Genomic DNA, 21277 nt, shown 5'->3' on the forward strand with positions numbered 1-21277 from the left:
TTGAACACAGAGTGTCATCCATGCAGTGGTTGGTAAGCTAGCCAGAGGAGAGCGTGTTTTTGAGAGTTGCTTTGCCATACGATTACAACACACACTGTCTGAAGAGAGTCACTGGTTACATCGTGATCTTACTATAGGCCAAGTCAAGGTCAAGTCAAAGTTTCGAATAACTAGAGACCTGTCCCTCTGACATCTTATAACTGTCCTCTAACATAGCTGCCGATTCAATTGTTATACTGTACCATTCCGGTAGGGTTACATCATAACCACAATATTTCCTTAATTTTGACTTTGAATACAGAGTGTCATCCATGCAGTGGTTGGTAAGCTAGCCAGAGGAGAGCGTGTTTTTGAGAGTTGCTTTGCCATACGATTACAGCACACACTGTCAGAAGAGAGTCACTGGTTACATCGGGATCTTACAGTAGGCCAAGTCAAGGGCAAATATGAAAAGCTACATCCTGCCATTGAATGGAAGTAAGTGGAATCAGACAAAGTTCTGTTAAACTGTAGTCTTCAGCAGTACAGCAAATCTAGTGATACAGCGTGTTATATTAATCTAACGCTATTTTTCCAGCGGAGAAGCAAATGTATGGGAAAATAGCCCTGATGAAGGTGTTGAGTATTTTGTGATCCTAGCATCCTGTTTTTAATATGACATTTTCAGTAGACATTCAAAAAAAATCTTATTCCCAAAATTTCTGTTAACGCGGCTGTGTACTCTAGACATTGTTTCTTTCGCGAAATTGAGCTTTTTTGAAATGTATTTACTTTGTTATGTTTTTTATAAATACAAGGAAAGAAAATCCAAACTCCAACTGCTCTATTTTATGGATTTTATTTCACTATTTCACTCGTTTCCGCAATTTAAAAGGAAAGAAAATCTTTGTTGTACCATCGGGTATCTGCGCAATAACAACGCATCGCGTTTGTAGACGCGCAATATGTTAACGCACAGATACGCTACACATACGCAACGCTTATCTGTATGCGTGGCGCATCTTATGGAAGCGCCACGGAAGCACTGATTTCATAAAAAACCTAGCGGTCAAATGGCTCCGTTTTAGCTGATAAAATGTGAATTTTTTCAAGTTCTTTCCCCCGATTTAAGCATCAAGATATGAATAGATTTCGCCCAAACTTCTCAAGGGGCTGTGGATTTACCTGATGTTCACGAAATGTAAGGTAGAAAACGAGAACTGCCGCATTCTCCTGTGAGCTTCGATCAAAGTGCAAAATGTGACCACTTTAAACTTCAACGGCCTTTATTTCAATGTTCATTTTCTCGGTAAAATGACGATTTAGGTACACGATAACTCAATAAATACAGTATCTATAGGTAAGCAATTATGCTCATCATAAAAAAGCATGATCGACTAAAGAAACAGTTTTCTCATTTTTTTATATTTTGGTCTATTCCCGATTTTAGGCATCATTTTGTGCAAATAGGCGTTTGTGAATTTTAAAAAGTTCATTTTGATGCCTTATATGGTCAATATCTCAAAAAATAAGGCCAATATCAAAAAACTAAAAAAACCTTTTTTGGAATGGTGTCTCAAGATTAAGAAAAAAACAAAACAAAAATTTTTGGAAAGAGTGTTTTTTGTTATGATGTACCGAACAAAAATTGCCAAAAATTCATTTTTTGTGATTTTCTTCATAATTGTTGTTTTTACACCAAATCTGTATTTATATTAAGATTCATTGATGTATTGCCTTTATAAAAATGTATACTTTTATATGTCTTGTGTGAATAATTACAAAGTTATGGCACTTTTACTACATGCATGTCTGAGAGTACATGTACACAGCTGCCTTAATTCCGGTTTTGCGTTTGCGAGTTGTGCACGATTATGTGTTACACTGCTCCATAGACAAAGTGTTGTAATTTCGTTCTGGTGTCACAGAACATAATTCAAATTTTACGATATTTATGCTAAATTAATTAATCTGTAAGAAAATTTTTTGTACATACACATTTTGTAGCCAAAGGTGTCCAGTAGTATAAAAATCTCAACCCTTTTGGAGCAAAGTGGGGATGATGCTGTGGATCACGAAATGCCCTTTTAATACTGTGATGCTATTTTATAATTACAGGAGAAACTTAATTTTTGCCATTGATTGTGCATTCACACAAGTTATAGGTACATTGTTATGTCAGTTATAAAAGTGTTTATTGCCCGGCTTTTTCATACATTGTAGAGGATATTTGCCAGAGAAATAATGGTGTTAAGTAGGCAAAAAATAACAGTGATGGCCATCAGTTTCTATTGGCCTTTTATTGGCTACTGTACAGTTTTTTGTAGATGTAGCAAAATTGGATGAAGTTACATGTACTCTAATAGAAACACAGTTTGTAAAAGAAAGAGACTATTAAAATAGGTTTGATCACTTTATATCTTCCTGTATATCTATGGTGGGTACATAAATGTTTAATGTTTATGAGTACAATGTTAAGAATATTTTCATGAGGTGAAATATGGACAAGGTTTTGCCGAGTTGAATGTTCAGAACAGTTCATCATACTTCCCTGAATGAAAATATTCTTTCTGTTGAACGAATAATTAATACTTGTTTTAATAAAATTCCTTTTATTTCTTAATTTGATAAATTACCAAGAAAAAAAAGTAAATTAAAAAACTATATAAACTATTTATTTTAGAAGCAGCACCCAAACCTATCATTGGCGAGTCGAGGTGGTCATCACCGCCCAGCAACATATAACTCATGTTTGACAGTATGAGTATTGCCATGGTAGCTTCGCGGAGGTGCAATGAAAAGTGACTATTTCACATGACAGAGTGCAATAGCCTTTTAAAACTGACACTTAAAATAATAAAAATAATCAATAGTACGTGTAATTGGCTAACCAATATGAAATGGCAGGAATCTACGAGTTCTATCAAATTAAATCTTTCATTACGTTTGTAAGCACAGTGTATGTGGGAAATTTGTGCTGATTCAGTATCAGGAACGTGATCTTATCTTATTTTTGTTTTAATTATTAAATTTTAATGAAATTAAAATTAAAAACTCAAAATCGGTAATTTTCAGAGGGCTTTTGTAGAAAGTCAAGATGCTCATTTCTCATTTCTGCAAATGTTATAGGAGAGAAACCTTTTTAGAAATCTTGAAAGCGTAAAAAATTAATCATGCAAAAAGTTTTACCGTATCGTGTTTTTATTGTGTTTGGTTTAGTTGTGGATACACTTATACACTGTGGTCATGTGAGTGGTAGACAAAAGAAGCAGTGACCTTGTTTGTGTTTACTTGTGTTGTTTTAACCTGCTAGGCTACTAATGGTGTACTGTAACAGTAAACTTGAGTTATGTCAAAACAAAATAATTTGATGACCAACTTTGTTGTTAATGAGGTCATATATTCCTTTTATGGAATCTGGAATAATAACAGCTTAAATCATCTGTGCATATGATAACAAAAAGATGACACAATTTGACAGTAATTAGGTCATATATATCATGCCCTATATATTTGTGAGCATGAGCTCTTGATGAAGAAGAATATAGCTCTTGGTATAATTTGTATGATGCAGATATTTTTAAACATTTACCACTGATTGTGAATATCATTCATGTAGAATTGTGATTATAAGCAACATTATCTTGTATGTTAGTTTGTAATGTTTGAATGTTTATGTGTGCCACTGTACAATGCGTAAGCCTCTTTCCTCATTTGGATTTTATTGATGTTTACAAAAATACACAGCAAATGTGATGTACACAATTGACAGTTAAGTTTGTGAAGAAGTGAAGTATACCAAAAATTATTAAACAATAACACAGTTGCAATGTGATTACACTTAATCAATTAAATGAACTTGTTTTACTGTAAAATGTGTTACTTGTTTGCACAGATATGAGCTTCGAGTACGCTACCTGCCAAAGGACTACCATGAAATGCTGGAAAAGGACAAGGCCACATTCTTCTATTTCTATGATCAGGTACATGCATTTCTTAATTATAAATACATGCAGTTGTATTTAACTATGTGTGACATGATCTGGTCCACGGAGGCCAAAGGAGGCATTTTTAGTAAATATAATTACTACCTTATAGAAACATTAGTCTATCATATACTGAAAACACCAAGGTCTAGAATACTTGGTTCTAAAGTTTTATGATGTCCATTTTCTTATGTATTTTATTGTTTTTGCACCATATTTTTGCTTTTATCTTATTTCCAATTTATCGCCATTGGCCTCCATGGACCAGATCGTGTCACATTTGAAGATAGGATTGTTTCTTTATTGTTCAGAGTTATATGCTTTGCATCGAGTGTACACGCTTGAATGCACAAGTGATAAACAACCATGTTAGCCGATCGTCAGAATATATGACAACAAGATGGTTGACCCAGTTGTCATCAATGCAAGCACCTCTTCTACGTGTTCAATGATCACCATGCATCACGTACCTTGAATTCTGAACAATTAGGAAAATACTTTCTCTATTTCCAATTTATCATTTGACCCGTGAAACTTTTGAGACTGCACACAAATTTGTTTACTTTATATTTCCTGGTTATATTTTAGTAAATGATATATTAAATATAAACAGCATTTATGCGGTAATGTTGAAAGTAAACTACACCAGGATTATATATCAACTGTTTAAGGGGGGAAATGGAAGATAAATTTTGATTATTTACAAATATGTTTACCAACACACATTGGCAGAGGAGGGTGGGTGCCCTAATCCAACAAGGTCCAAAAAGTCCCCTTAAATACCCCAAAACCTAAAACATTGCCCCAAAGCACCAACATTGGCCGAAGATCACTCAAAATTGTCATAAAATCCTCAAAAACCATCCCATAACACATTCTGTGTGTCACCCTCAAAGAGGTCCACTTTTTCAAAAAGTTCTTTAAAAAAAATCTGCCCCTCCACCGAAATCTGCCAATCTGAGATGTAAATTTCCGGATATTGCTGGAAATCCGGATTTGGGGCCATACATATGTGGATATATGCAAAAATCAATATATAATAATAATTGCATCCAGATTGATATTGATCTGTTACATCTCTGTAAGCTGTCAATAGGCTGCACCTCTCCCGATTCCAAAAAAATACAGCACTAATTTCTTGAGATTAAAAAAATATTATCCTGTTTTGACAAGTGAAACATGCTAAATCCTAATCCTTTAGTTAGTTAGTTCTAACGAACAATTTCAGTCTAATTTGAACATAAAATTTTGGATATAAAATGTTTGAACATAAAATTTTGGAAATAAGGGCTGAAAACATTTGTTTTTAGGGTGGTTTTCACATGCTCTGACAATTTAGCACAAAGACGTGTACAAGATTAATTTCAAGTTATGCATTCTAATCTTTGACAAAATAACATTTTCTAATCTTTTTCATAACCAGTTATCAAATATAGCATAAAATATTAAATAAATGACCAACCTCTTAGCCTATACCAAACTGTTAACCTATACCCATGATTTTGAATGCTTAGAATCATGCCCAATCTTAGACTTTTGTGACTATAAATTATAATTGTAAGAAAACATGCACAATTGTGTCTTTTTGGCCCATTTTTCCTCAAATTGTAAAAATATTAAAATTTAACTTTTATTTCAAGTTAGTACTAACTAAAGGATTATGATTTAGCTACATGTATGTTTCATTCAGCAAAACAGGATAATATTTTTTTAATTCCCAAAAATTAGTGCTAAATTTTTCTCGAATCGGGAGTAAGCTCAACTTTAGTTAAATATGGCATGGAATACCAATACAAAATACAAATCTTGCTTAGTAAAGTAGGCCTTTTATATATGAAGTGACAATATTCTTTCAACTTTTTCTTGGTTTTCTTTTTTCCCTTGTAGGTGCGAAATGATTACATGAATGAAGTAGCAGAGACCGTAGAGCAGGACCTAGCTCTTCAATTAGGGTGTCTGGAGATGAGGAGATTCTTTAAAGATATGCCACAAATTGCTCTGGATAAGAAGGCTAACTTTGACTACTTAGAGTAAGTATGTGAAGTAAAGTGTAAAATAGTGACACCCATCCATCCAGGCCATTGTGGGTTAATTTTAGGCATTTAAAGCTACGTCAAATGGGTATATCATTTTGTGTCTCCGACCAAATCAAAGTTCTTTGGTGATGAAATTTTGATGGGAACAATCTCATAGGGCTATTTCAGATGCACCTTTATGGAAGACATGTCCTTAATTTTACACACAAGGAGTGAGAATTTCAAATGGGGCTACCTGAATGAGTGACTCCATTTGAAATTCCTTTAGCCAAAAAAACCCTCAATAAATGGTCAAATTTGCCTAACATCCTTTGTGAGAACACTGCACGTAACTATGTATTGAGTCTACAAATGAGTCAGACAAAAATGTATGAAGCACCACCAACAAAGGTTCATTGCGTGTCCATGCGTGGGACTTCCTACTTCCAGGAATATAGCTTTTTAGCCTTGATTCCATTGGCAATCAGATCTCAAATATCGACTGCTAAGTGCCAGAAGTGGGTAAGTGCAATAGCTGCCATGTGTAGCTGCTATCTGTAGATGAGTACAATATAGGCCTAATTGCCAAATGTTCACAGTGCAGCTATTGCACTTGCCCACTTCTGGCACTGAGCAGTCAATATTCTCATCTGTCAATACATAGTTCTTGAACCCCAATAGGCTTCTGCACAAGGGCTTATGCAGCAAGCCGTGTAGGGAGAGTTTTACACACCTACATTTGTAAATACACACCCACTTTTGCCCACATAGCCTATACTATGTGCAAATATCATTAATTTTCACACCCAGGTTTTTGAATTTACACACCCAAACCTTCAACTCCTGCCTAAGACCTTGCATCTGCATGCATAAACTGACATTTGAGTGTGTTAGGTACAAAACTCATGCCCCATAACTTCAGGTCAACTTATGATTTATGATTGCTGAATAAAGGTTATTGAACTTTGCCACTGAAGATGAGATTATTTTGGTTCATCGTGTAGGTCATAAGGTGATATTATTCATATGTGGAATCCTTGATTGGTTAAATTGCTATCCATATAGGCAGGAGAAGATAGTACATACATGCATAATACAGTGTGGTACATGCTAAAAGCTGCATGGCCAGTATGTATTGGATTTCCTTCAAATAGTGCACCATCGTTTTGATATTTTATTTTTTGTTCTTTTGTACAGGAAAGAGATAGGTTTGAAGAGGTTTATACCCAAGTCAGTAATAGACAATACAAAGGTAGGTGATTCTTTTGAAAGTGCATTTAGAATAAACGATTTTTCCTGTTTGATAAAAATTTCTAGTTGGATTTAAAAAGATCAGACCAGTAATTACACATTGAATTGGTTTGGGTTGTTTTGGTTATAGTACTGAAACTAACATGTGATTCTGGACTTGATGTCAGAAACCATTTAAACTACAGTCAAATTAAGTGGCTCCACGATAAACACAACACGAATAGAGCGAGGTACAGAAGAAAGTATACATGTGCCTTACATTGCATACACGCTTAGTACGCTACATGGACGCAACACGCATGTTCCAGTTTGGCCAAGAAATACTTTACTGTAGTTGAAATTGACATATATAACATTTGATTTTAACCACCCTGTACTTTCCTTCTCCTTGTATCATGAAATGTCACCGGGAAATGTAACTACCTTGCAAGTAAAGCCGGTAGGCCATAATCATGGTGGTGCCATCTCTTCCTAACTCCAGTTTCTATTGAGCCTCCCTTATTATGTACCTAATAAATCCAAACAAATGGGAAGGGAATGTATACGTAGTGTCACTTGAAACTGAACTGGCATGTTGTGCAAGTTTCAGTACTGGAAATACTTAGTATTCAGTACTGGTTAAAATGATCGTATTATTAAACTATCACAAAACCTATACTTTGGTTTCACTTCAAGTTCATTACTGACGTCAATGCGTACTTGCGGTTTCGCCACAAGTGTTCCAACAAGCTGCCCTTACAAGTACATGTACGCATAGTCGTCGCATACATACATACACAATTTATACCAAGCTTAATCTCTCTAATAGGTCTAAGCAACTTTACAAATTACAGCCAAGACTGAATAGAAACAAACAGAAATATTAAAGGAAATAAAAAATTACACAGATGTACAGTATCTAACAGTTTTTTTGATAACAAAAATATAAACAGCTCCTCTGATTGAGACAGAAAGCTTGTTTCACACCCGAGTGTATGCTCTGCATGATTAACCTTATGCGTACAATTTGATACAAGTACTGTGAGCAGCGAAATACACACCTACGTCACTGCCTTACTTGAGGTAAACCAAAATTGAACTTTTATTGTTGATAAGAACACTGGGAAAGATACTTGTTTAACTTGTAGTACCAGGTACTAGCAGTATTGTAAAGTCACATAGCTATATTATTAGTAGATGTTATAAATGTGCAAAATAATAAAAGTTAAGGTAAAAGGTAAAGGAGGCAATCCTGTATATAAACAGTGATCGGAGTGCCCATCTCTCTTTCATTGGCAATTGGGCCAATTCCTCCATGTAATGTTGCTATAGGGAGATCGCTGCACCTCCTCCACAGCGAGTCTTGTTACCTTCCCAGCATTTAAGAATACCGGTACCCATTTATACAGCTGAGTGGAGAGGAGCAATCGAGATAAAGTGCCTTACTCAAGGGCACAACACGATGGCGTCCCCGGGGCTCGAACCCGCAACCTTCTGATGATGAGTCAAAGCCCTTTCCACTAGTCCACCGTGCTCCCTTAAAATATTGGATTTGATATAATGATGATATGTTTTGTGTACCTTTTTTACAGCCAAAGAATCTGCGCAAGCTGATCCTCCAGTACTTCAAACAGTTTGCCAACCTGAACGAGGAACAGTGTGTCTTTAAGTTCTTTGATGTCCTCATGACAATAAATAGATTTGATCATGAGAAATTCAAATGTGCACTTGGGGTAAGGAGCTCTTTCTGTAACTTAAATCTTGGGAAAATTGTAGTAACCATTTTGGAGTCGTCCTCTGAAATCCTCGCCTGGAAATCGGTCCATAGCCGTACATAATACAAATTGGTATCATTGCATATTGTAAGTTCTCTTAAGGTACGCTTTCATTGGCCGTGCCAGCGAAAGACCTATGGCTACCGGACGGCGACCTAGGTCTGGGCATGCGATGGGTCTGGGGTTCGAATCCCACCCAGAGCAAACAACTTTCTCTCTTTATTCCTTCTTTCCCTTCCGATCGGTAAAAAGCCCTTGGGGCATTAGGGTTAACATCAGATTGGTGTTTATAAGGGATGGGGAGGGTGGGGATTTTTCATCAGAAAATTGTCAGTGTTTTGTTAGAAAACAATTCAATTTAATGGGAAGTATTTAACCTGGCTTTCAAGGATGTAATAGTCTGGTTTCTTAGTGGGTAAATCTGGAAATACAAGAAAAAAAATAAAAACAGTTGAATGCATGAATGGAAAGCCTTATCAGTTAACACTCATAGGGAAAGGTATGGGTTCCATAAGTGAGATCCCAAGGCTCATTGTAATAGGTTTTATTTTACCCCCATGTGCATGATTTTCATTGGGAGAGGGGAAATAGCAAACACTTTTGTTTTGACTGTTATTTGTTCCAACTCATCAACTGTAATATATGGAAATATAAATGTGACCAGTGGCTTTGTTGACTCAATTCCTATAAGATCAATGCAGAAATAAACTGTATTCAATATAAGCAAAATAATGAAAACTGAACAAATTTGACCTGAAGACTCCAACTCACTGTAAGAGTAAATTTTATTGCATTGATGTAAGTATTACCCAATACTGGTACACAGTACATACTGGTACTGGTATCAAGGTGTTAAATATGATAAGATAACAATATGTAAATAATAATATTAAGATGTGCAATTTGCAAATCCCATATGACATAATTAATTTCACTTTGTTTCATTTCAGACTGGTTGGAGTATATCTGTAGAGTTAGTTATTGGTCCTGATGATGGGATCAGTTGTCTAACTGACAAAGCTGCTAAAGTAAGTATCTAAGCAGAGCAGAAGGGGACCACAGACTTAGGTGCCGGTCTTTAGAAGTTGTTTTTCAAAAATGCTTTTTTTACAATTTAACATACCTACACAAGAATTACTTACTTGAGTTGTACTTGCAATCTGTAACATAGAAATGTGTTTTCCACTTGCATAATAACAAGAAAAAACAGAAGAGAAGAAATCTCAGATTTTGTCGATGAAATTACCTCTATTAATATGAGCTCTCTGTGTACATGAGAGTCATGTGAAGTAACAGCTGTTCAACCTGTGGATCTTCATGTCTAATTATACCACAAAATGGAGTTTTAAGTGTGATTGCAAGATATGGCCTATACACATCAAGAGTATTCGGTAAGGGGTACCAGGGCCTTTGCACTCATTTTAAATCTCTTTTTAAAAAGTGAAGTCACTTCCATGGCATTTGGGGAGTTTTTAGCCTATAATTTACATATTTGTGCAGACGACAATACTTGGTTATTGCTTCAACACTAGTGAAAGCGACTTGCTCACAATTTTGTTTGATTGACAGTTACAAGGTTGGATCATACTTGTTTCTAGATCTTTGATTTCAGATTAGGATTGTAATGCAATTTCACTACACTATACTGAGACTTGATCCAAGTTTAGCATCCTCTGCCCGTTGTATGTGGGAGAGATAGGTGGCTGATTTCATTTGCACAAACAAGTTGCTTATCCTATAGACCACTTGACATGTGACGTCATTGCCCGGCAGTATGCACACGAATTGTGGTAATTTCCATTGTTCTTTGCCCTGCAGTGTGTGTATGCATAACAGTTTGCTCAGGGCACGTGCATTTAAAATCGCCCACCACATTTCATATAGTACAAGAAAGCCATTGAACACTGTAGCAGTTTGTTCAAGCATATCGATAGACCAGTCCCTCATCTTTGTTGATAAACAATGATGTCAAGTGGTCTATAGTATATTAGTACTCAGATTCCTTGGAAATTGAAATCAAAACTCAATCGGCAGTTCGGGCGGTTCCGCCTGTTGCTATTGTTCAAGTCTTGATATCATCCCTTGGTTTACTCTATTTCAGGAATACAAGGCACGTCTTGCCATTTGAAACCCAAATGATGACAGGTTTGACTGGGTGTCCTGTAAATTGACATGTTTTTGACAAAATTTAATCCAACATTCTCCTCCTTATTTTCAGCCAACGAAAATGGCAGATTTTACACAGGTTCAATCGGTGCAGTCATTAAGCACAGACAATGAAAAGAAAGGTCTCTTACAACTCAAAATAAATGGTGGTAATGAGGTAAGTGTGTTGCTGGCCAGCTTTAGGAGTTTAACTTTAAAAGCTGCTATGTGTTAAATAAATATGTACAATACAATATATTGTACATATTTTACACATAGCAGCTATTGGGAGTTACAGGTTTTGCCAGACTGGCAATGATATTATGTGATGTAATCAAGCAAAATATTGATTTCGAGATATAGCCAAACAAAGGAAATGTGTTCTTTTGTTTCCTATTGTTTTGGAAAATCTTAAACTGGTCATATCTTGTTAATTAGTTGTCCAATTTAAATGGACTTTTCTGCCAAATGTACATGTAGCTTAGCAAATGCTTTTTACAGTCCTATAAGAAACTGAACTTGAATATATCCGACTGTAGACTGATTTTGCTTGATCACACCACATTTTGCAATTGCTGTAATGTGTGCTTATTTGAGGTGTAAGTATTGTATTGATGTCGGCAGCCTTAGTCACACCTATGGCTCTTACTTACACCTATACAGGAAAAAAGGGCACAGAATATATTCCAATATGTACACTTTATTACTTCTACATGAAAACAACATAAAAACGGCTTTTGTCTGGATTCAATCAAGGGACCTCTTGCATTCTAAGCAAGAACCACTGGACCAACCAGTCGCTATGTTGCTCATACACAATTGTACACAATTTGATATTGCTTCGCATGCTTACGTTTCATAGAAAACAGTCCTTCAAATAGAGTCCAGCAATTTTAGAATGAAGAAATCTTGTTTCATAACATTCTACATATATTGTAAACATTTTGTGTTATATGTGCTAAACAATGTCAAAATTTAGTAAATCTTAACTGCCACCCCGATCAATTCAAGTGAGCAATGGTATAAAAACATGCAAATGGGTGATTCTGTTTTGTACTCAGTCACCTTGGTGAGTATATAATCTTCACAAAAGTGTTTGTTTTTGTTTGTTTGTCACAGGCTGTGTTTGTAACGACACCATCACCAAACATAGCAGAAGACATGGCTAACTTGATAGATGGTTATTGTAGAATGGTGCTCAAAACAGAACAATCTCTTATTGTTCGACCCCAACAAGGTAAGCCTATTTATATTCCACTCCTCAGTCTGACCTAAGTAATATCTGTTCTTTTTCTACAGGTCAGAAACAAATGGCTTTGAACATGGTTGGACATCAAACACTGAACTAACTGTTGTTGTTACTACTTTTACAGGCTTGTTATATTGATACATTAAATTGGTGTGTCCATCACAGCTCAAATTCAGTACACTTGTGGGATGATATTACTATTTGTGCCAAAGAAATTTGAGCCAAGGAGAACTAACTCCACCTTGCGCTCATGGTACCTCCGAGTTAGTCGCCTAGCGTCCGGGAAAGGCAATTGAAAGTGCTTGCTTGTTTGCGATCAGCATCTGATTCTTTCTGACAACAATGTGCTCTAAAGACTACATGCACTACCCTTGTAGCACTGAATATTTAATGCGCAAATTATCGTTTTCGAGCTTTGACATTAAATACAGGATGTACAATATTTTGGTCTCCATGTGTGACAAACCAAGATGGTGGGTGTTTCGCATAATGCAATTCTGAGTTGGGTCTCTCTGGGTCTAATCTCTTTGATTTGTACACAGTATTAATCCATTCTTGTACATGACATAATTATTTTGAAAATAATACCTATGGTTTATTTTTGAATTGCCTAAGGATTTGCCAATATTTGTTGTATGTTTGACACGCCCAAGTGGTCTATTCACAATTAATTTTATTGATTTGCCTTGAAAACAAATTTAGAGCAATCTGTCAAGTCAAACTTTCTGGCTTTTAAAAGCAATAAAAATCGATCAAAGGACCACTATCAAAATTTTAGAATACATAGTTATCACATCCAGACTTGCTCATCATAGGTTTAAAAAGACTGGAAGTCCATGGCACAGTAGCAATGGAGTATATATGTTTCAGTAATTAAGACTCATTAATGCTGTACATAGGTGTAAAATATAGTACAGTACCAGTGCCAATTGTACACCAAATTGTCTAACTGTATACAACTGCAAGGCTGGACTTTATCGAAATAGGTATGAACAAAAACCAAATAATTTGCTTCTATTTTGTGCCAAACAAAAAAAACTACCAAACAAGATTCCTATTGCAGCCGCCTGGACAGGCACACCATTGACGAAGTACCTTACTAGTACACACCTACAAAGTACCAATGCTGCTACTGCACAGACAGTACCAGCAGTGGTACTGCATTGATGCTACACTGGTACTCCCCTGCAAAATACACTAAGCCAAAAAAGAAACTTATAATTTTTCACAAGGTCATATCTTAAAATCCTGTCTATCAAAATTAACCAAAATTGCACACAGGATTGCCTCAACACTCTACTCTAAACACATGTCACTAACTATGCAGTTGTCCAACTGACACAACAGCAAAATGCACTGACATGCAACACCTTCCTGGACCAAATTCACAGCGCAACAGATTTCTTTGGCTGGGTTCCAATTATTCGCCTGTGAATGTGATCCCGGAAGCTGTTCCGTGTCAGTGCATTTTACTGTTGTGTCAGTTGGACAACTGCTTGGTTACCGACATGTGTTTAGAGTAGAGTATTGAAGTAATCCTGTGAGTAATTTTTGTTCATGTACAGGCGAATAATTGGAACCCAGCCAAAGAAATCTGTTGCGCTGTGAATGTGGTCCAGGAAGGTGTTGCATGTCAGTGCATTTTGCTGTTGTGTCAGTTGGACAACTGTTTGGTTACTGACCAGTGTTTATAGTAGAATATTGAAGTAATCCTGTGTGCAATTTTTGTTCATTTTTATGGAGAGGATTTTAAGATATGACCTTGTGAAAAATTATAAGTTTCTTTTTTGGCTTAGTGTATATATTGATGTCACTATCAAGCTTGAGGTGAACCAAACTATAGTGGGTATTCTTGTAGCACTGACAGTAGAGTTCCGTGTGATGGATATCTGGGGTTGACTTAAACATGGGGAAAGAAGTACGTCTTGGAACCCATGATGAGTGAGTTTGGATGTGTTAGAATGCTAAGAAGTACTTCTGCTTCCCTTTCTAGTAAACACATCCCAAAAGCAATAACTTAAAATCTGTGCATCCTATTTTAAAACTGAAATAGCAAAGAGAAACTCATTCTAGTTATACATATTTTGATACCTCATTTGCCTGGATAGCTCTAAATTTGTAGCCATGGTGATACCTTGAATGTAAAGATGCAGAATCAAAAGTTGCACTAAAAAGATAGATACTCAAGTCAGTTTACCATTACATTCTCTACATGACTGGTCAAGGATGACCGGTGGTGACCAGTGACAAACATGTACTTACGCACCAAAAGCAACATTTCCAATAATGAGTTTAGGGGCAACTTTTAAATCTGCATCTTTTTCATTCAAAGGGTCACCATGGCAACAAATTTTGGGCTATTAAGACAAATAAGGCATCAGAATTTGCAAAACAAAGCTTCGCTTCTTTTTGGCACTTCAGTTTTAAAATTGGCTGCATAGATTTTGAGTTATTGCCTCACATAACAAGGGGGTAATTACTTTTTGGGGATGTGTTTATTATAGCTACAAGCTGACATTAAGTTAACACTTGTTTTTGTTAGCAGACGACACAGGCCCAATCTTAGTGTCAAATAGTAAGTAGTCTGCAATTGAAGACATCTCTTGATGTATTTCTCTCTGTTTACTATGTGTGATCATTTTTATGCTCAACTTTCCCCACTGTGCAGGTCACAAATATACTTCTTACTTCTCATATATACACACACTGCAACAGCATATAATATTGCAGCATGCTGATTGATTATGTGTGTGCAGTATTTGCAAAAGAAATTTATATGTGATATTAGAGAATTGTGTTAGCATCATTTATGTTTGTTCATAGGTGAACCTAACATGTTTGCATGTCTTTTATAAGCTTGCTTATCACACAAGCTTGAGACATCTTTGACACGGACATCAAGCTACCAATTGAGTGGATGTGTGCCTTGTCGCTATTATTATAATTAGCAGCATGTAGGCTGATATTGGCCTCTTGTCATGTTGGCATAAGCTTAAAAAATTACCTTTTCAGAGTCTGTATTAAGCAGCGACATAGCTTGCGACACCATCACGGCATCTTCATTCAGCGTAGTGCACAGACACTTATGTTGGTGAGACGGCAAGAGCACTCGCCACTAGGTTCAAGGAACATACTAGAGCCACAGCCCCGCTGATAGCAGTCGGTGAACATACATTAAATCACAAACATGACATCAGTTTGGACAATGTAGAAGTTATCGGCAGGGAGGATAACTTTTGAACCGAAAGATCAGAGAAGCCTTAGAGATTAAAGGCCCAAAGAACCACACTCAACACGGATGTCGGATATGACCTGCCTGCAATCTATGACGATCTGCTGTCACTTGACCACCCACCGAGTGGTCAGGTGACTGGAGGAGTGTAAATACTATGCTGAATGAAGAAGCTGTGGTGGCGTCGCAATCTTATTATTATTATTATTATTATTATTACCATTAAAAGTTGTAATCTCATGCTTTTACTGTGTATATTGTGGTAAATACCATTGTGATTCAGCTATTCTTGAATTTCTGTCTTATATTTAACATTTATCAGAAATTGGCTGGATGTTGTCTTTAAGAAACTACAAATCTGTTACTAATTAGCAAGCAAGTGATATGTTATTGTTACATGATGTTTGCTCATAATTGCTCGTTAATTTACAAATCTATTTGATTTCTGTGGTGATAAAAGAGAGCATGGATATAGCAATAAGGTTTAACGTGTAAGCTGTTAACCATGTGGTGAAATTGCAAAAATGTACTGCTACTGCACAATTTCATCTTTGGTATAAAAACTTAGGCAAGCAATTCTGTTGTTTATACCCGTTTACAGGAGCATGTATTTCAAATAAGACGATTGTGATGTGCATCGCAAATGTCACATGTGCAAATTAACCTGCGATTTAATTTTTTTAGTAGATGCAGCTCGCATGCACTTAATATGCAAGAAATTAGTGAACTTAATACCTAACAACTCTTACTGAATGTGTCTAAGTGTTCAGTTTGTAGAATTTTACATAGTCAGATTTATAGTGCACTCAAGTTTGAATGAACAGATAATGATTGGTTATTTTTGTCAAATATATCTTGTGAATACTAAGTAGTGTGTCATATCTTGAATACTAAGTTGTGTGTCATATCTTGAATACTAAGTTGCGTGTCATCTCTTTGCTGTCTATTTACCTATTTACTTATAACATAGCTTTCACTGGTGTACCTAGAGACATCAAATCTTACTTCCAATATACCCAGTGTAAGTACCTTGATCAGAAGAAAACAAAACAAGTAAATTACCTTCAATAACTTCCATTTTGTGTTATACATGTATATAGCATGTAGCATGCTGGGGTAGCATGGAGATGCTTTTATTATTAAATGCACCCACCCACCAATTATGTCTTGTAAACTTTTAATATTACTTAAGTACTTTCTGTCAGGAATGTTTTAATCTATTATCCAATCCTTGGGATATGTTTACCACTTTTAAAATAGGGCACATATTTCAAGAGTAGCAGTTGGTTGCTTTGAATGAAAAAAAAGAGAGAGAAAAAGAATTTAACTTATAGTTATTGAAGGTATATTTACTTGTTCTCTGCATTTTGCTGTATTGTTTATAATTTGTTAAGCATTTGGGCAGCCTGCTTTTGCATGGTGCAAACAAATGGTGTTGTTTTATTTTCTTTTAAATTTTGGTTTGTGCTGCCTGGACTGCCTTGGAGCAAAGCTCATATAGAGGGCAGTGTTTAGTTGCCCTCTTTGCACAGTGACAATCACTGAGATAAAGAAGACAGACGTAACAGTTGGCTCCCTGGTTAGAATACATGTAACATAATAAGTTTCCAGAAATGGTTCTCTTTGTCGTTGATTGATCTGAAAATAGTGCTGTATTGGTAAAATAACCTCAATCTTGACTTTCACTTTTTTTCAAATCAGTTGGTTTTCTTTTGCTCTTAAATTTTGACTGCTCAATGCCAGAAGTGGGTAAGTGCAATAGCTGCCCTGTGAACATTTGACAATTTACACACAGTATATTGTACTCATCTACACATGGCAGCTATAGCACTTACTCACTTCTGCCACTGAGTAGTCGTTATGTGATTGATATGAAGTGTGAGAAAGTTTTAAAATTCTGCAGACACTGTTTTCTTAATTTTTGTTTACTTAAAAGAATAGCTAGGTGTGAGTTTGTTGGAAGCCTGTTTTTGTCCATGTATACAATGTTTACCTGTGTATTGTAAAAATACTAATATTTTAGGCTTCAAAATTTGTTTTAAAGAATTTTCCCTTGATTATAAACTTTTTAGTAACATAACTCAAACCACACCAGTGTGCAGCTTCCCCCAGCTTGGGGAATCCCTCATTCAATGGGAGCTTAAGCATTGCCACTGCAGTGACCTACAGCTTGGCTGGGGAAGGCTGCACACTGGTGTATAGGCATGGGCCCTTGAGCTCAGATCAAATTCATTGTGATGTCACATGGTAATGACTCTCAGTGTTTGATAGAGCCACTGATGTCACTCGTGTAATTAATCAATTAACAAATTAGGTTGTGTGTTGGAAACATGTTGTGATTCTTTATTGTAGTATTTTCAGCTCAATTTAGTTGGTCAGTGACATCAACATTTTGATGCACCTGTGATAAACTACCTGTACACACATATTGGTCAATATATGCTATATTATATCACAGGGACCACCAGAAAACACTTCCATCATTGACTCCTTCAGGCAAAAAGACTATGATAATTTGAACTTAGTTTTCTGAACCTACTTTTCCTGTACATAGTCAATCAGGATTTTTGAGCCTTTAAATAGCAGACTTTTAACTTTCTTACATTTCACTGTTGATTGATGTGGTTGCATAATATGATATTGCGCATAAAAAATGTGTATTTTGCTTTAAAATACCCAACAATGTGTATGTTCTTGGCATTAAATGCCCAAGTATGTGGATGTTCTTAGCATTAAATACACCAATGTGACCTGCTTCCAAGGAATGAGCATAAAGTCACAAGTTCATATTTTCGAGTCCTTCTGGCTGCTGATCAGATGATGTTATTTGTTTGACGCACACCTGCACAAGCCAGTATACTTATATCTGTGTGAATGAGGCATTCTGCAAATCGGTAGTATTTCCTTTGTAAACAGGGCACAATGGGTATTCACAAAGGAAGGGAGGGCAAGTTAGCGCAGGGGTAATTCCCCCCGCTTTGCACCACTGAGGTCCCGGGTTCAAGCCCCGGCGCGGCCCAAGGACTCATGTGCACTTGGTTTATCCCGATTCCATGCTCGCTCTCGCAGGTTTTCTCCGGTATCTCCGGTTTCCTCCTGTATCGCATAAAAATCGGTGATTAGTTGTTTGGTTATCAAAAACTCACCCTTCACCCAATGGAATTTGGGGAGCTGCACAGATAATTGGTGGATGTTACAATCTAAATGCGGATAGGTGTGCGCCATTCAGCAGCAACCTAGTTGATGCGATCTGATTGTGATGATTCACCATTGCAGCGAAATTACAGCACTTTGAGTCCTCTAAGATCTGGAGAAAGGCGCTTTATAAATCCAAAATTTATTATTTTAAGGACATACTACTGGCTTGTACAGGTCAAACAAAGGACATCAACTCAGAAGCCAGAAAGTCTCAAAACTAACTTTACGCTCATTTTGTGGGAGCAGGTCACAGATATATGAATTTTCTCTGCATTAAATGCACAAATATTTTTCTTATTTTATGCATTGCTTTTTTCCTGAAGTTATTGAAGAGAAACTGCAAAGCCCAGCAATAGTAATACCCTGCTTTTACCCAGCATGTAAGGCTGTGTGTGTGTGGCAATGTTGTTGTTGTGATGAACGTAATGAATAGCTTTCATATTAACTTCTAAAACATGATATATAACTGATGAGCCATATATATTGTGTTTTTTCAATATGTGCTTGTATTGTTTTGTTTTCACAGTTTTAAATATGATTATTTGACTATTGTAACATTTAATGATCCCAGTCATAAGCAACATTATTTCAGTTTAATTCAAAGTTCATTACCAGCAAGCAAACATATAAATGTACTTGATTAATAGCTTTTGCAAGTGTGAGTTAATTTGCTCATAATTTTTGAATGTCAAATTTATCCATTTTGAACTATAGGTTACAGTGACATTTCCATAATAATAAATAATAGTACCGCCACAACATCAATCATGTGCCATATGCATCTGACCCTGTTCAAAATAAAAAGTTCTGAAAACATAAATATGCACATTTTTAAATGGAATTTTGCATTTTAGTCATGTTGCTTAAGTTTTGGTTTTTTTAAACAATATTTCAGGCTATTCCAGTTGATATTCATACGCTATGGCAGACATAACGGGCTATTCCATTTGAAATCCACACTACCCCTGTGGAAGATTTTGGAAATAATCTTCCACAGGGGTAGTGTGAATTTTATATGGAATTAGCACATTAATCAGCTCCATTTGAAACTCATCCTCCCTCTGTGAAAGATTCAGGCTGAATCTTTCTCAGAGGGTATATGAAATTCAAATGAAGCTGCCTAATGTGCTAATTCCATATAAAATTCACACTACCCCTGTGGAAGATTATTTCCAAAATCTTCCACAGGGGTAGTGTGGATTTCAAATGGAATAGCCCAATGCTAATCTTCTACATAGAGAGTGTGAATTTGAAATGGGGCTTACCTGAATGGGTGACTCCATTTGAAATCTACACCCTCTGTGGGAGTTGTAGGTTATGTCTTCTATATCAGGTGTATGGATTTCAACTGGAATAACCCTGTGCATGGTTTATGATACACATCCAAAACAACAGATCTGAATTGGCCCGTGCATTATAACAACTATTAATTATACTAATATACTTATGTACTTGCATGTTGGTCTAAGTGATATTGGTTTTTGTATTATTCATCGAATGGATTGCACTATTTAGTCCTTGAGTAAAAAGACAAGCAAATACAAATTGTTGCTATTTGGCCTTTGCACGGATCCGCTGTCTTGCTACCAGAATGAGGTTATGCCTGCAAATGCATGTGCAAAATGAGCATTTTTGTTTCTCGCCCTTTTCTAGCAATGCGCCATTGGCTTTGCAATGTGTACACAGTAATTAAAGCACACAAACTTCGTTTTGAGATGACCGAATGATCAGCGAATATGGCTCCTTCAGTTTCTTAAGAAAGGTGTTTTGTAGTTAGCTGAAATTGTTGAAAATTTCTTCTCTGTGGAGAGAAGTATAGCTTGTCAACAATGTTGAAAACTCAAATCCTGAGTAATTATGTGCTTGTTAGTTACTTCAATGCTTCAATCCATGTAATGACTATATTGTACATAGTCAATGAATTCTCGCTATTCACAATAAGGCGCCACCAGCGGTTTTGCGATGTAATCGTGATGTATCATGGGAAAAGTTTGACATCAAGTCCACATAATCTGAATATTACCATGCTATTACATAGGAACATGTGACAATATTTTTTAGTTTGTCAATATAACGGTATTACACGCCAAATCGATAGAGAAAAAATTAATTGTGCACATTTCAAATCACATTATTAAGTATTATTGAGTATTGATTCGCGTGTAACACCTTTATTTTGACAAACTAAAAAATATTGTCACATGTTCCTATGTAATAGCATGGTAATATTCAGTATTGCAGCGGACTTGGATGTCGACCTTTTCCCATGATACATCACGATTACATCGCAAACCGCTGGCGGCGCCCTTATTGTGAATAGCGAGAATTGCATTTTCACAGTTGATATTGAACCAGGTTGCAAAATTGCACATATTCTGGTATAGAATGTATGGATATCATTTAAAATAGAGAGATACATAAAGACAGAGATCCAAATAATGCAGGGAATATCATTTCAACAAAGATAT

The 21277-nt window shown here is 36.1% G+C and overlaps 1 protein-coding gene across 2 annotated transcripts in view; it reads left to right on the forward strand.

The window, feature by feature from the left end:
* Positions 1-343: 343 nt before the first annotated feature.
* Positions 344-21277, forward strand: part of LOC140148102 (focal adhesion kinase 1-like) — a 76533-nt gene continuing 55599 nt past the window's right edge. For both annotated transcript variants that reach the window (XM_072169958.1, XM_072169959.1), the window contains exons 1-8: positions 344-477; positions 3875-3962; positions 5853-5995; positions 7178-7232; positions 8803-8943; positions 9936-10013; positions 11204-11308; positions 12250-12367. In XM_072169958.1, coding sequence (XP_072026059.1) covers positions 3918-3962; positions 5853-5995; positions 7178-7232; positions 8803-8943; positions 9936-10013; positions 11204-11308; positions 12250-12367 — 685 coding nt within the window. In that variant the 5' untranslated portion in view covers positions 344-477; positions 3875-3917. The remainder of the gene's footprint in view (positions 478-3874; positions 3963-5852; positions 5996-7177; positions 7233-8802; positions 8944-9935; positions 10014-11203; positions 11309-12249; positions 12368-21277) is intronic.

The sequence above is a fragment of the Amphiura filiformis genome, chromosome 3 (assembly GCF_039555335.1).
Source record: "Amphiura filiformis chromosome 3, Afil_fr2py, whole genome shotgun sequence".
NCBI lineage: Eukaryota > Metazoa > Echinodermata > Ophiuroidea > Amphilepidida > Amphiuridae > Amphiura > Amphiura filiformis.